The sequence below is a fragment of the Camelus ferus genome, chromosome 24 (genome assembly GCF_009834535.1).
Source record: "Camelus ferus isolate YT-003-E chromosome 24, BCGSAC_Cfer_1.0, whole genome shotgun sequence".
NCBI classification, from domain to species: domain Eukaryota; kingdom Metazoa; phylum Chordata; class Mammalia; order Artiodactyla; family Camelidae; genus Camelus; species Camelus ferus.
The window spans coordinates 24,364,713-24,380,440 of record NC_045719.1 but is presented as its reverse complement, the minus strand read 5'-3'; the positions used below and the strand labels follow the sequence as shown (position 1 = coordinate 24,380,440).

Genomic DNA, 15,728 nt, shown 5'->3' with positions numbered 1-15,728 from the left:
CCTGGCGGTTTCCTTCCCTTCCTCCGCGCCTGACTCGCATCCCACGCACAGACCCCCGCCCCCAGGCCCCAAGGGCGGTCTGCGGACCCCGCCCTCCCGCGGTTTTCCCCCACTGACCCCCGTGTCCAACACGCAGACTCCCTCTCCAGGCCCCACTTCCTGCGCCGGGACCCCGCCCCTCTCCGCTGTGTCCCCCTTGCCCTTGCCTCTAGGCCCCGCCTCCTGTGCAGACCCCGCCCACCCCACGGTCACCCCTCCTGGCTGTCTGAGGACCCCCGCCCCTCCCCGCATTCACCCCCGCCCCCGGCCCCGCCTCCTGCGCAGAGATTCCCTCCCCCCACCTCCTCCGCCCCTTACGAGTCCCGGATGGCGCGCTCCCCCTGCTGGCCACCCGGTCCCTGCGCAGACCCGGCCGCGAGGCACCTACCAGCAGACATTTCCCTTCATATAAAAGATCTTAGCATCATGGCCAATTCTGAAAATTACGAAAAAAGGGAGAAAAAAGGAAATCCACTCTGGCACAACCACAGTTCCCATTTTGTGTTCCTCCCTCAAGCCTTCCTTCCACGATCTTTCGCTCCCACTTGGCGACGGCATCACAGGAACGGGCCCGCGGGCAGGGCAGCAGCGTGCCTACCCCAGGAGCTGATGTGAGTTTGCAGTTTCCAACCCGCTTCTGCAAAGGCACTGCCCACTTTCTCTAAGGCGAAGCTAATGTGGCTTCACCTTGCAGCCCCCTGGTCGTTGCGAGGTGCGGGCTCTGCGAACCTTCCTGACACCCCGCCAAACCCCAGCCCAGTAGCAGGGAACCCCTGGGGTCCCTGGTGAGCCTGCGGGCCGCTGAGGAGCAGGAGGCCCTTACACTTCGTGGTGCCTGTCGCTGGGGACCCACATAGTCACTACCCAGCAGGGGTTTGAGGGTGCAAGGCCTCAGATGCACACACACACACACACACGCACACATACACATTTGTGCACAGCACATTCACGGGTACCCTGCAGAGCAGACTGAGCCCACTGGTGGCCAAGGGGGTAGAAATACGGGCGGGGCAGCAGCCCTCTGAGCCTGGGGCACAGTCCTCTCCTGGGGCAGAGGCTGCTCCCGCAGAGCCAGGAGGATACGGTGTCTGCCCCGCACACGGCCTGCTCCTGGGAGCACAGAGGACCTCAAGATACAGCACGTAAGCAGTGTTCCCATCTGATAAAGGAGAAGACTGGCCTGGTCGCGTAGCTTGTCAAAGGCACAGGGTGACTACGCCCGCGAGCCGAGATTTGCAGGTGAACGCAGCTGGGCTGCAGCATCCACGCTCCAGCATGAAGGCAGCTGTCTCTATTTCCCGCTCCGCCGGGTCCGCGGCGTTCCGCCTGCTGCGGTGAAGCCACACTGACCACCAGGGGGCGGGGCTGCCCGCGAGCGCTCACCCACCGCCTCCCGCACAAGTCCTGGGAGACCCGGGCATCAGTTCCGCCACAGCCTTCCTGTCCCATTGGAGGTCACAGTGCAGGGGGAGGGGACCAATTCACAGGAGATGGCTCCCTGGGGGGCAGTGCACAGGGACGGCTTCTCAGGGCCACCGGGAGGACACAGGCCCTGGAACGGCCAGGCTGGGATGAATTGCTAATTCAATCATTTAGTGGAATCTCACAACATACACAAATGCCATTTGTCCTTGTCAGCAGGTTTCAGCACTGGGGCTGACGTGTGGAGGTGCCACCTCCACTGAGGTCCCTTTGCCTCCTTCACTTTGAGACGTCCCAGGCTTGAGTGCTGGCTGGAGCTGGAATTCTTGCTGCCATCGCCAGCCATGCCTTATTTGTAATCCCCGCCAGGAAAAGCAGCGTCCACTGTACCCCCTCCTTCCTCCTTCCTTCCTGACCCTCCAGGTTTCCCCGTCACCGTTTCATTTCTGCTTGAAGAACGTCTTTTAGGCAGATTGTTAAGAGCAGGCCAGCTGAAGACGATTCTTGCAGGTTCCCTTCACCTGAGAATGGCCCCTTATGGCCCCTTCATTCCTGACGGCGGTTTCACTGGACAGAGACCTCACAGCTGGCATTTCTTTTACTTTCAGCCTCGAAAAATGTGTCATTTCCTTCTGGCCTCTGTGTTTTGATGTGAGAAACCCACCTTCACTCAGTGCATGGAAACCATCGCTTCTTTCTGGCTACTTCCCAGATTCTTCCTTCATCTCTACTTGTCAGAAGTTTGATTCCGGTGAATCTCGCATGGATTTTGTGGTTTCCCCTGTTTGGGGTTCACTCAGCTCCTTGAATCTACAGGTTTGTGTCTTTGGCTGAATTTGGAGAGTTTGGGGCCATTTCTTCAGATACTCCTCAACCCTCCCTTCTCCCCACCTCCTGGAACTCAGTGACTCACATGATTGTCCCCAGGTCCCCTCACTTTTTTTTAAGCCTCTGTTGTTCAGATCAGGGATTTTATCCATCGGTCCTCAAGGTCACGGATTTGTTCATCCGGCATCTCCACTCTGCTACGGAGTTCCCAGTGGGTTTTTAGTTTGTTTTCTGCATTTTAGTTCCGTACTTCGGTTTTTCCGTGACTTCGTGACTGTGCTGGGGTTCTGTTTTTGCTTTTCCATTCAGACTTGCTCACTAAAGCATGGATTCTGCGGTTGCTTTAAACGCCCCCCTCCCTGGCCACGCAATCCCAGCACCCGCTTCCTCAGCTCCCGTCTTTTCTCATTTGGGCTGTGAACTCCCTGACTCCTGGTTCAGCAGGTCCTTTTCTGTTGTATCCTGGGGATCTGGCTGTTGTGTTAGAAGACTCTGGGTCCCAGTTAAGTGTCAGGTGTCCACAGGGCTTGCCCTGGGCAGGTGTAGCCCCAGGATCCAGGCAGCCGTGGGCTGTGCTCCCACACGGGTCGGCTGCCCTGGTCTTTCCACAGTTTGGGGCTGTGTCTCCCACTGGCCCCTGTGGGGCTGCCTGAGAGGCAGACAGGGTCTCGGTAGGGGAGAGAGTGGCAGTCCCCAGCACCACCCTGGTGTCTTAGGTCCTTGGGGACAAGCTGCAGGGGCTCGGTCAGTTGGCAGAATCCCCACAAGGGACAGTCCACCCCACCTGAACTGCTGCCCCTGCCCAGGCTGGGACCGTGGCCTCTGATTCCTGGGGAACTTTAAAGACATTTGCTCTTGAATCATTTTTCTTGTTATCTGTTCAATAGCCCTGAGGCTCCAGTGTGTTCAGATACGTCATGAAATGTCCCTTCCTTGAAGCCCAGGTCCACCTGGACACTTCGGTTCAGCTCTGAGCCCAGCTCCATCGCCCCTGCTCTGAAATGTGACCCCCAGGTCCATGGGCCCCTCATCCCAGGACACGAGACCACACACAAACCTCTAGCAGACAAAAAAACATGATAAAGGGTCCAACCCAACGTTTACCCGCCAGCGACCGGCCGTCCCTGAGAGATCCAGACCCGAGTGGGCGGGGCCGGGGGCATCACGGGTGGATGGCTCAGTGATGAACAGGGAGCATGACACTCTGGCACGAGGCAGGGGTCCTTCCACAAGGCCTCGTGGTCACTGGGTCTCCGATGGTCCTCTGTGCAGCCTGGAGCCACTGTGACAAATCCAGACTGTGTCCTTGAAAGTGTGCCCATAAAGACAGTAGGCCCAGAGCCCTGCTGTGACACTGGTCCAGGGTCCAGGACCCAGTGGAACCCTCCTGTGGACAAGACTCAGCCCCCCTTCCCCACCTGCCCTCCCTTCCATGCTTGGCATTGACATGGGGACCACTGCAGGGCACCCTCCCCAGTACAGTGTCCTCGGAGCCTGCGCCCAGAGGGCCATGCCAGCACAGTCATGCAGTGTGGGTGGAGACCTGAGGTTTGCGGGTGGGGTCAGCTGCCATCTGTCCACGGCTGCCATGGGCCAGGCAGTTTCTCTCCTGAGTGGGAGCAGAAGCAGCCCGCTCTAAGCCATATGAAGGGTCACCCCCAGCCCGAACCTGGTGAGGACGGCGCCCACTCCGTGGCAGAGCTTGCACCAGGAGAGGCAGGTGGGCCTGGGCCACCCAGTGACTGCCCACCCTCACAGACCAGGTCCAGGCACACCCAGGGGTCACCTGGCCTCCTGCGGGGACAGAGCAGCTCCAGGCTCCAGAACACAGAGGGAGGGCAGGCAGCAGGGTCCCGTGCCCTCACCAAACAGGGGAGGCAGGTCAAGCTCAGGACGGCTCCAGACCCCAGCGGGCAGAAAGCCAGCACAGTGGGCCCCCGCCTCGCTGTGGGGTGAACCTTGCTAACCCAGGAGAGCTGGCTGAGACTGTCACCAGCATCCGTTGAAAGATTAGGTGAACCCACCAGGCTTTTCCTATTCTGGGTCACCAACAAACTCAGCAGACATCTGGGAAGTCCCATCAGACACTGGTCTAAGCAGGGACCTTTCTCCCACAGCCATTGGAACAGCGAGCTTTATACCAACATGAAAAATGTAGCAGCAAAAAAAAAAAAAAAAAAAGAAAAGAAAAGAAAAGAAAAGAAAAGAAAAAAAAAAACCCTAAAACATAGCAGAACCCATGATCAAAACCAGTTACTATCATTCACTACTTAAAACCTACAAATACAATTTTCTGAAGTCGCTGGGCAGAAATCTCAGACTATAATCCTGGAGGCAAAACACACACGAATGTATAACTGAATTTACTGACCCATAAACAGTCCCAAATAAAACTCCCAAATAAACACACACGCAGGCACACCCAGGCGTGCACACACACGTCCACACCCCAAGACACCCTTCCGGAAGCTTCCATCCGACACCACAAACAAGCACCTGCCTCCCCGAGGCTTACCAAGTTTATAACTTTATCACACTCTGAATAGAAGCGATATTTAAAGAGCAGAGCAGAGCGCTATACAGAGGGTTATCGTGGAACGTTCATTTACATACTGGGTACACTCTTTACAAGGCGGAAGTAGAAACACCCACTACTTGGCAGGGCAGATAAGGGGGCGCGGTGAGGTCAGACACAGAGGATGCGCGGGTGGGGGGCCCTCAGGTGCGGTGTGACTCAAGGAGATTACAGGTTAACATTGGAGGGACACAGCACAGGTCAATGGGTGGGTTAAGGGACCCTGGCTATGACACTTGCGGGGCGCGGGCCTTGTGCGCGCCCCTGGGACAGTGCCCCTGTGCCCGCCGGCACCTGGAGGCTGGATGCTGGGGGCCGTTCCCTCCCCGTGGGCCCCGGGGTGGGGCTCCCCGAGGCCTGAGCGCAGAGTTCGCGGCTGCATATGTAACACTGTCGTACCAGCTCCTCGGGAACCAGGGATTGGCTCCCTTCGGTCCGTCACCTCCGAGGGAGCCGTTTGCTGGCGGGGAAGCGTTCCGACACCCTTGGGTGCTGAGAGCACGCGTCTCAGCGGCTGGTCAGTCTATAAAGCAAATGCTGTGGCTTGCATGCTCTGGACAAGCTCGGCCAGGGAGGCCCAGCTCTCTCTGACTCGGGGTTCGTGCTTCTCAATCCTCCCCGCTCCTGCTTCGTCAGAAGGACGAGGCACCTGCCTGGGGCCCTTAGGTCAGACTTTGGGCTCGAGCATCTCGGGAGGGGGGCAGGTCTTGGGGGCAGCGCACACTGCTGCCCCCTGGGCTGAATTCCTGCTGAGAATGGAAAACGGAAATGCCAGACAGGCCACTGCTGAGGACCAAGGCGTCGGGCCTCCGAAGATGCCGGTACAATCTTCTTACCGGCCACGCAGCCACGTGGCAGGGAAGGTGGTCCACGAAGACCAAGGCAAACATTTGGCACAGAAATGAGGCACTTGCGTTTGGTGCATTAATAGGAGCTACACAGTGGACTCAGTGCCTGCTCTCACACACTCGCGCGCACACAGTCACACAGGCACGCACACCCACGCGTGCAGGCGCACACGCTCGATGCCCACTGCGGTTCGGCCCATCCCACCTCTGCCGCGGCCGAGTCTGTCTCTGCCCACTTTGAAACAGTCCACAAAGCACATTTCCAAAGCCCTGTGCGGTGACCGCTGGCTGCGGTGATTCCTGGTGACCTGAGGGCTGGTGCTTGACTGGGGATGCGGAGGCGCCCGGGAGGCCCTTGTTTGAGGGAGAGCCTGGGGGCGAGCGCCCAGGTGACGGGGAAGGAGACGGTGGTGCCCAGCTCCGTCTCTCGCTCCGTGGCATCCGCGGGACCTTGGACCACCACCCGATGGGCGGACGGACCACGGCACTGCAGTGCGCACATCCGCGCAGACAGCGCACCTGATCCGGGCCGCGGACACGCAGCAGAGCTGAGTCAGAGCTCCCTGGAAGGACCGAGACTCGTCCGGTCTCATCCTCCTGCCGGAACGCAGGACCCGGGCAGGAGCCAACAGGCATGGACAAGACAACCGAGAGGTCCCCGGGGCAGTGTCCTCAGGGCAGTCTCCACCCCAAGACGACGGTGCGGCGTGGGGACTGAGGCTACAACTAAGCGCGTCCCACCCCTTGGAACCGTCCTCCCCAGAAAGGACGCGCGGGTGGTCAGGAATTCGGAAAGGCTGCGGGCAGCAGCCACGGCCCACAGCATCGCCAGTGGGGACCCACAGCCTCCAAATCTCGGTGACCCGCCCCGGGGCAGACGCTCCGCCGAGAACCCAGCTGGGGAGGCGGCAGTAACTGGACCCCAGTACTGCACAGCACTGGCAAACTGTTCCCATAAATAATTTGGCAGAAGTAAAACGTAACTTTTATGGAAACGGTGTTCCCCTCATGGCCCAGCGTGCCATTCAGAGCTGGGCGAGCGGAGGCAGAGGCAGTCCCTCCACGGGGACCCAGGGACCTCCTGGCCTCGCCGCCCATCACGCCGACCCCTTGTTCACGCCCCAGTGATCCGGAGGGCCTGACCTGCACGAACCTCCATTAGGCATGCACCCCTTTTCAGGCCCACCAATCAGCCTCTCCGTGGTGATCGCCAGAGGACAGAGGCATCAGGGTGTCCGCTGGACAGAAGCCCCCCGAGACGGCTACCCCGAGGCACAGCGGCCACTCGGGCCACTGCCAAGTGGGCTGGGCTCCCCTCCCCTCGTAGATGTAAGAACGCAATTTTGGGAGCCCATCCGGCGCCCGTCTTCCTCCGCTGGGGCCCTGGGTGGCAGAAACGTGTCTTTCCGGGAAGGCCACTGGGCCGTGGGGTGGCTCGTTCTGGTGTGTAAGTTGGAGGGGCCCCTTCCCTCCTGGGCTGGGGAGGTCGGGGGCACAGCCGGCCCCTCTGGGGTCTTCCGGTGCGAGGCTCAGATCTTCCTCGGGGAGCCGATCATGATCTTGGACACGAAGTTGACGATGGCGCTGGCGGGCTGCTAAGGGTCATGCTCCGCGAACAGGTGGCACACGTTGTCCGTGGTGCTGCCCTGCTTCCAGGCCATGAAACCGAAGACCCTGCAAAAGGAACGCGGGTCAGCGAGCAGCGGGCCTCGTCCCATCGGGTGCCAGCCTCTGCTCCCCCTCCCGGCCACTGCATCATCCCAGGCGCCAGCCCGCCAGCCACCTGCCCCGCCTCCCTCCACCTCCCAGACCCTGTGGGGGTGGGGCTGAGCCCAGGTGTCACAGGGGAGGAGCCCGAGGGACAGGGTTTGGACTTGCACTGCAGCGGCTACCCCAGGCCTGGCCAGAGCCCTCCAGACGCTGCACGGCTCCTGAGCGCCTCACCTGAGTCTTGGAGGGGAGGACCTGGCTCTTCCTAAGGGGCCACCTGGTCTCTCCTCACAGACCTCGTGAGTGACAACATCCCAGCTCTGGTCCTGAGATGGTGTGGATGCCGGTGGGCTCTGCCCGATGCCCACACTCCTCCCACACCCGGGCCAGCGGATGGGGGGTGAAAACACAGCAGGGCCCCCTTCTCAGGCCGCGTGCTCCTGAGTTACAGGCTACACACAGGAGAGGACACTGAGAGAACGGCACGGTCGAACTATTTTCCTTAGAATTGAAGCCTTTATCTGAACAGGGTTTCTCAAGCCCTGACTTAACACAGTAACTACCATTATCTGAATCCAAATCCTTGGCAAAAGTCCTTCTCCTCCTTCTCAGGGAAATGGGGAATCTTTTTGTATAAGCCGAGTGGCTTCCATGCCAAGGGAGGGACTGGCCGATGGTGCCAAGTGGCCCCCTTGGGGCGGCCCCGTCCACGCAGCGGGGAGTGCCGTCCACCCTGTTGGCCAGAGCTGGGGGGTCACGCCCCACCTGCCCGGCACTTTATCAGATGCCCAGACAAATGAGGAGTGTGAAATCGGAATCCTGGAAGGGGACCCCCGAGGTTGGACGCCGTGGCAGTCATGTTTGGGGGAATGATGCAGACGGCTCTGGAGGGTCCAAGGCCCCGCGGCCAGGCTGGAAATGCTGTGCCAACCGCCCCATGCTCTCTGTACTGTATCTTATGGGCTGGACGTACATACTGCTCAAAGAGCAAGCAGAAAAGGTAACCCTTTGTGGACACTTTCTGTCTACGAACACTTTCATTTCTGTTTAAAGCCAGACCCCAACCCGTTGGCGTTATGGGGTCATTTCCTCTTTGGGCATCTGGGAAAGAATTCAGCTTCAGAGGCAACCATCCACTAAGAGGCTGTGGAGACCGCTGGCGACATACCTTGAGGAGGGGCCATCTGTGATCCACCTGGCAAGTCAGAGAGCAAGGGAGAGTGAGGTTCAGGCCCCTGGCCCGGCGGGTGCGGCACGGGGCTGGCACACACACACTCCTTACTTCCTGTCCTGGGGGTCCAGCACGCAGAAGATCACGCTGCTCACGGGGTAGTGCCTTTGGAAGAAGAGCCTGTGGGGGACAGGCGGGCGAGCCCGTCACTGGGTGTCCCGGGGACAGTGAGGCACTGGGGCCCCCACGAGGAGATTCGGGGCAGAAGCGTATTCTGCGTTTTCACCCACTGGAAGTGAGCAGACCTGAAGCTGGCGCTCTAGGAAAGTGGGCAGGGCCTGGGTGAGGGGCTCTTTGCAGAGCGTGTGGGGGACAGGTCACAGGGAGTGACGCCCGACTGCCTGCCCTCACCCCTGGGGAACACCCCGGTCTCCAATCTGGATGCTGGCCTGTGAAACAGCATGTGAAGAGCCAGCCGCAGCCCCAGGACAGGGGCCAAACTGTCGAGGGCTGTGCTCAGGAAATCCCAGGGACGTGCTGCTAACAGGGGCCCCGCACAGCTGCGGGGGAGCCCCCAGGGGACCCCTCTCTCTGTCCTCAGTCCTGGCTCCCCGTTTCCCCAGGGGACCCCTCTGTCCATGGTCCCAGGTCCCCATTTCCCTGACAGCCTGCCCTGCTCCTATGGGCCTGGGGTCATGAGGCTCCATGACACAGTCCAGCATGGTGGTGTCCCCAGAGGCTGGCGGCTGTGCTCTCATAGGAGAAGGCAAGAGAGGAGGGGCCAGCGTCAGGGAGGGCACAGGCGGAGCCCAGGCATCTGGGGACCCCGAGGCTGGCTGTCACCGGGGACCCAGGCCCTCTGCCCATATCAGCCAGTGAGTTCAGTCCCGTCTCTAGCCACAGGAAGGACTCTGAGTGCAGTGGACGCAGCCTGCCCCCGCAGATTTATCAGGACACAGGGAAGCCGGAGACACAGGAAGAGCACGCAGCTGGGAGCAACAGAGATGCTCTGAAGAAAGAAGCCGTGCTCCTTGCCGGCCCCCCCCAACCCACCACTGCCCCATGAAGCTCCTGCCACCACCTTTAGGGCTGATGGCATGGCCCCCTGGTCAGCAAGGCCATCTGCATAACAAAGAGCAACTTCCTCTGAAATGCCTCTGACCCTGGTCCGAGGCCCCGCCCAGGGGAGGAACGCGTCTGCCGCCATTCTGTCCGCGCCCCCACACTCGGGCCAGGCTCCCCGGTGTCCCTCCCTGGTGTCCCGCCGGAAGCCCTGCTCAGAGGGAAGCCCCGGGGGCGGAGGTGGTGCCTGCCGTCTGGGCGTTCAGACGGTACTGACGCGCTCTCACGTCTAGGAAATGAATGCTTTCTGTTAGCATCAAGCATCCTTGTGTTACTATGTTATTACATAATCACTGATGTTACGTGGACGTAAAGATCACAGGCTCGCCTGGACGGGATGACCTCCAGCCAGGAGCAGTGACACTGAAGGGCAGGGGAGTGGCTCCTATCACAGTCTGAGTCTTTCTCAGAAACGACTTGAAAGATGTTTGCATTTGCAAAAATGACACCTTCCACGCCCGCCCCTGCCGCCCTGCACACGCACTTCCTCTGGTTGTCCGTCAGCATGATGCCCTGGGCCGACACCTTGAAGTGCACGACCGTGCACAAGGGGGGCGGCTCCTGGACCAGGGTGATGCTCAGGGCCTTCTGAATGGCCTGGTGTCCGGTGAGGGACTCCACCTCCACGGAGTTCAGGTACCACACGTTGCAGGCTGGAAGACACGGAGGGGAGGCATGTGAACCGCACATCCCCGCGGCCCGGGTGAGGTGCGGCCGAGGCCAACGCCCTTTGCTCCTAATTCCACCGGCGTGGACAGTGGCGACCCAGAGACACACCTGCCCCAAGGCCAGTGTGAGAGTCACCCTGTCTGGGGCCAAGGAGACCCGGACGACTGTCCACCTGCTGCGTAATTTGCCCTGGCACCTGGGTGGGGATGACCCCCGGCAACAAGGCGCAGGCGGCGAGCTCATGGCCTCTGCCGTGGGGACGCAGCTTCCAAGCTGCCACGGGCTGTCACCCAGGACTGGCCCTTTCAACTGGGCCCTGCAGAGAGGATGGCCATTCCTCTTGGGCCAGGAGAAGCCTTTTTACACAAAAGCAGAGCGGCAGGGGCACGGCGGTTCATGTGACCATGTTTTGGTCCCCGAGGGACTTTTCGGCACCTGCTCATCTGGCCTTTGTGGCTACTGACTTGGGGAGAGATTATCACGATAATGTTGACGTCTGCAGGCCAAGGGTCCTGCGGGGGCGGCAGGCCTGGATCGGAACTGGGACTGACACAGACCCCTGCTGCCTTTCGGGGTCTCGGTTCTAGCGTGTTCGCTATTTTGGGCAAACTCCTGTCACCTTTGTTCTGGCCACGGAGAGCGTATCCTTTAAGGATGGTCTACAGAGAGTCCAGCACTAAAAGTCTCCTTTGAAAACAGAGAGGTTTTACTTGAGCAGCGTTGCTGAGAAAACCGGCACAGAAGAATGATGCACATTGGGCAGAGGAAGCAACAAGAAAATGCCTGTTTCCTGCATATTCCTTTGTTTCCGGAGTCATAGCTACGAAGAACTCCACAGGCAGAGAAAGGTGGAGAACGGGGGCAGCCTAGTCCAGCCTCCCACAGACACAGGGATTCCCTCACCAGCACTTCTGAGAGTCAATGTCCACCTTGTGGGAAAGGCCTCCAACCGGGGATCTCAGGTCATGGGGCCCCTAGTCCTCTCCAGCCGTGTCCGTCCCTCAGAGCCGCAGACCCGCAACAGCCCTGTGGTCTCTGGCTCATCCACAACCCTCTCAAGCTGGGGTCACTAGCTGGGCACCCAATGCTGCAGGAGTGACCTGGCCTGAGAAGAGTGAGCTACTGCACAAGGCTGCAGGTGACCACACACAACATGGTACAAGGTGACCACACACAAGTCAGTCCCTTTCCTGGACACCAGCAGAAGACAGTGGAATGTGGAATTATAAACACCTATCATGCACAAAAACATGACAACAAATATACTTATGTACGTGTATGACTGAAACGTGATGCCGTGCACTGGAAATTGACACACTGCAACTGAGCATACTTCAATTAAAAAAAAGTCCACAATGCCGTGTATATTAGCACCTCGCTCAAAATGAAATAGGTAGGTGTAAATCTGCTAAAATAGGTACAAGACCTATATGAGGAAAATGGCTAAAGTCCCACTAATGGAATCAAAGAACTAAATGGAGAGATGTCCCATGTTCATGGACAGGGAGACTCAACAGAGTCAAAGTGTCGTTTCTCCCCAAGCTGATCTGTGGAGTCACTGAAATTCCAATACTCTGTGGGCGTCAACAGACTGGTTCTGAAGTATCTACGGAGAGACAGGAGACCCAGGGCAGCCAGCACGGGACTGAAGGGGAAGACCTTGGTTGGAGGACTGACACTACCCGCCTTCAGGATTTACTCAAAAGCTACAGCAATCAAGACAGTGTGGTGTTCGTGAAATAACAGACAGACAGATCAATGGAGCAGGACGGTCAGCCCGGAAACAGACCTACATAAGCACTGCCAACCAATCTCTGACAGAGGAGCAAAGACAGTCTCTTCAGCAAATGTGGCTCAAACAACCGGACATCCACGTCCAAAACCATGAATCTGGACCCAGACCTTCCACCCTTCACAGAAATTAACTCAAAATAGAACGTAGACCTAAGTGTAAAACCCAAAACTATAACTCTTATAAGACAACAAAGGAGAAAATTTCGATGACTTTGGTTTGGTGATGATTTTTAGATACAGTACAAAAGCCACGATCCATGGAGGGAAGTACTGAAAAATGGATTTCATTCCCACAAAACGTTTTTTGCCCCAAGAGAGACACTGTCAAGAGAACGGGAAGACCAGCCACCGCCTGGGAGAAAGTATTTGCAAAAGACAAATCGCACAGAGAACTGTATTCAGCACATACGAAGAGCCCTCGGAACTCAACAATAGGAAAACAACAACCTTATTTAAAAATGGACAAACAGCCTTCGGAGCCATCTCAGCGAAGAAGACACACACACAGATGGCAAATGAGCACCTGAGAAGACACTTCATGTCAAATGTTGCCAGGGAAATGCGAAATTAAAACAACGAGATGCCATCAAAACAACAAGAGGGACCACGACCCAGCACACAGACGCCACCACACGCTGGGGAGGACGTGGGGCCACAGGACACTCAGCACTGCCGGTGGGGATGCAAACGGTGTGGCCACTTTGGAAGACGGTTTGGTGCCTCCTTACAGAATGAACACACTCCTACCCTACGATCCAGCATTTGGGCTCCCCAGTCTTTACCCAAAGGAGATGAAAATTATGTCCACGTCGTAACCTGAATGTGGCTGTTTACAGCAGCTTTATTTGCAACTGCCAAAACGTGGACACAACCAAGATGTCCTTCAGCGGGCGAATGGACAAATACACTGTGGTCCGTCCCGACGATGGGATATCATTTGGTGATAAAAAGAACCACGCCACAGAGCCGTGAAGGGACATGGAGGGGTCCTGAATGCATATGACCCAGGGAAGAAAGCCAGTCTAAAGAGCTACGTGCTGTATGATTCCAACTATGCGGCACTCTGGAAAGGGCAAAACCACGGGGCCATCAAGGACCAGGGGTGGCCAGGGTGAGGGAGGGGGGCGAGTGGGTGGAGCGTGGAGACACTGCTCTGTGGGACAGCAATGCTGGACACGTGTCCTTACACAGCCGAGAGGGAGCCCTCGTGTAAACTGTGGGAGCTGGTGATGATGACGGGCCCCTGCAGGCTCAGGGACTGGGATGAAGGCTGTGCACATGTGGGGACTGGGCCACATGGGAAATCCCTGTACCTTCCTGCCAGGTTTGCTGTGAACCTAAACCTGTGCTGAAAAATAAAGCCTGTTACTAAGAACACAGTGCTCCGGGGAGTCGCCGCCTGGGGTCAGCCTGGGCTGGGGGCAGCGTGAGTCCCTCTGTGGACTCACTGGTCACGTGCACATCTGCACGCCTGCAGCTGGAGGGGCAGGTCACCACGCCCTGCCTCACCACACCCCCCAGAACAAAACCCAGGACTCGACCTTGATTCCACGGAATTTGGTCCTGATCAGCCTGCGGAGTCCTGGACCTGCCGCCCCGACCCCTGGGCCCCCCAGCCCCAGTGCAGCTTCCCAACGGAAACCTCCCGGGATGCACGGGGAGGAAAGGAGCCCGGCAGTGCCCAGGACCGGGAGGTTTGGGGGACGCAGCAGGGACCCACCTGCCCCCTGCTTCAGCAGCTCCGTCGCGGAGTTGGCCATGGTCTGGGGAGAGCTTTCTGTTATTTCCTCCAACGGATCTGCCGGGAGGAGCAAGAAAACACAGACATGGGTCCGGCTCGCCGGCAAGAACCCTCGTGACAGCGGGGAAGCCCGTGACTGAGCTCGCGGAGAGAGGGGTCTCCCCAGGCGAAAACAGCCCAGCCTGGAGAAACCGTCACCATGTCCGGGGCAGGTGCAGCCCAGTGAAACACCCTCCTCGTCTCTGGGTGAATGGAGACGAACAACTGCATCTTAGAAAGCAAGTCAGCTTTGCCTGTATTTTAAACGAATCGTCTTTCTGGACCATGATGCAATTTGTGACCTCGAGGCTGTCCGGGGAAGTGGACGCCACTTTGTGTTAAATCTGTGTTGTGGGTGTTTTCAGACAGACACCAAGGGAAAGAGCCGAGCCCTTCCCACACCTCTGGCCAACAATATCAACAGCTGGTGATCGTGCAGAATTATAAAACTCACACGTAAATGGCCCTGAAGGTCCCTGAGTCCAGGCATGTTGTAATTTTGAGCCACGGGTCTCTGCTCCACTGAAACTGTTCCCAAAGCCCACGATGTGAAGATACGACCGAGGGCTGTGTGTGCAGAGGGACCACCTCTTACGTGACTGGGGTGGGCTACTCAGGGCGGACCCCCAGCGTGGGAGCAGAAGGAACTTCCGGTCTGATAGTTCTCACTGCATCTGTGCGGGCGGGCGAGCCCACCCAGCCAACCAGAGCGGCCCTGGGGCAGCCGGCAGCGTACCTCTGTCTGGAATGAGCAGTTTGCAGGGCAGAGCCAGGGGCGTGATGGAATGCTGGCACACCAAGTCCGTCAGGCTCCCTGCGGACGGGCGAAGACAAAAGAGGCATTAGCACACTGCACCTTCTGAAAGGGGGCCCTTCTATCTTCAGCAGCGCGCACGCTCTGTTACTGGGGGGCTCTGGGCAAAGCCTCAATAACTGAGGAGCGTGGCAGGTGGGGAAGGGTCGGGGGAAGGGGACTGCGGCTGGTTCTTGGCAGAGACACCCCCCGCCCATCTGTAAAGGACTGGCCACACCGCCTGCGGGATCCGAGGCAGCTCCCACTATGAACGGGCTTGTGGGTTCAGGACGCCGACCACGGGCTCTCGGCCACTCACCGAAATACGGCTCGTTGGGGCATCCTTTCAACTGCACTCCCTTCGGGGTGCACTCGATCAAGAAATGCCGGACCAGTTCGTTGGCCAAGTCTCCAGCTGGGGCAAGAGATTCAAAAGGAAGAGAAGTTTTACAGACCGAGCGCCTGGGAAGGTGGGGACATGGGAAGGAGAGCTCGGCCCCGCGGGAGGCAGCTGAGCTGGGGGGGGTCATGGCCTGGATGGGCGGCCAGAACGCCTCCAGTGACCATGCCTGGAGCTGGGGAGTCCCCGGGGGACCGTTTGCAACATCCTGCAGAACCGTCCCCAGGGACCAGACAAGCAGCTAAGAGCCAGTGATGTGGACTCCAGCTCCTTCCCCTCCTGAGCGGGAGGCCAGGGAGACCCAGACCCTGCATGATGCCCCAGAACTCATTGCGGGAAAGAGCCGGGTGGTGCCAGTCTCCTGGGTAACTGAGCCCCGAGCCAGCTGCAGGAGCCCCCGGAGGGCGGGCCCCCGCACACCTGCGTTCACCCGGCCCACGAGCCCGGAGAGAAAGCACAGCATGAAACGCCAGGGAACGGCAGGTGGTCCAGGGAGGGAAAGCACAGATGAGCAGAAGGGACAGGAGCCGCCGCCCTGCGCTGACCAGCACGGCGCTCCTGGTCCTCCGTGGGGACG

At 58.8% G+C, this 15,728-nt stretch overlaps 1 protein-coding gene across 1 annotated transcript in view; it reads right to left on the bottom strand.

Moving 5' to 3' along the window:
• Nucleotides 1-4,639: 4,639 nt before the first annotated feature.
• LOC116659625 (tensin-3-like) overlaps nt 4,640-15,728 on the bottom strand; it is an 84,528-nt gene continuing 73,439 nt past the window's right edge. The window contains 7 exon segments of the mRNA XM_032467413.1: nt 4,640-7,386; nt 8,591-8,617; nt 8,705-8,773; nt 10,200-10,368; nt 13,899-13,976; nt 14,695-14,772; nt 15,071-15,166. Of these exon segments, the coding sequence (XP_032323304.1) occupies nt 7,308-7,386; nt 8,591-8,617; nt 8,705-8,773; nt 10,200-10,368; nt 13,899-13,976; nt 14,695-14,772; nt 15,071-15,166 (596 nt within the window). The 3' untranslated portion in view covers nt 4,640-7,307.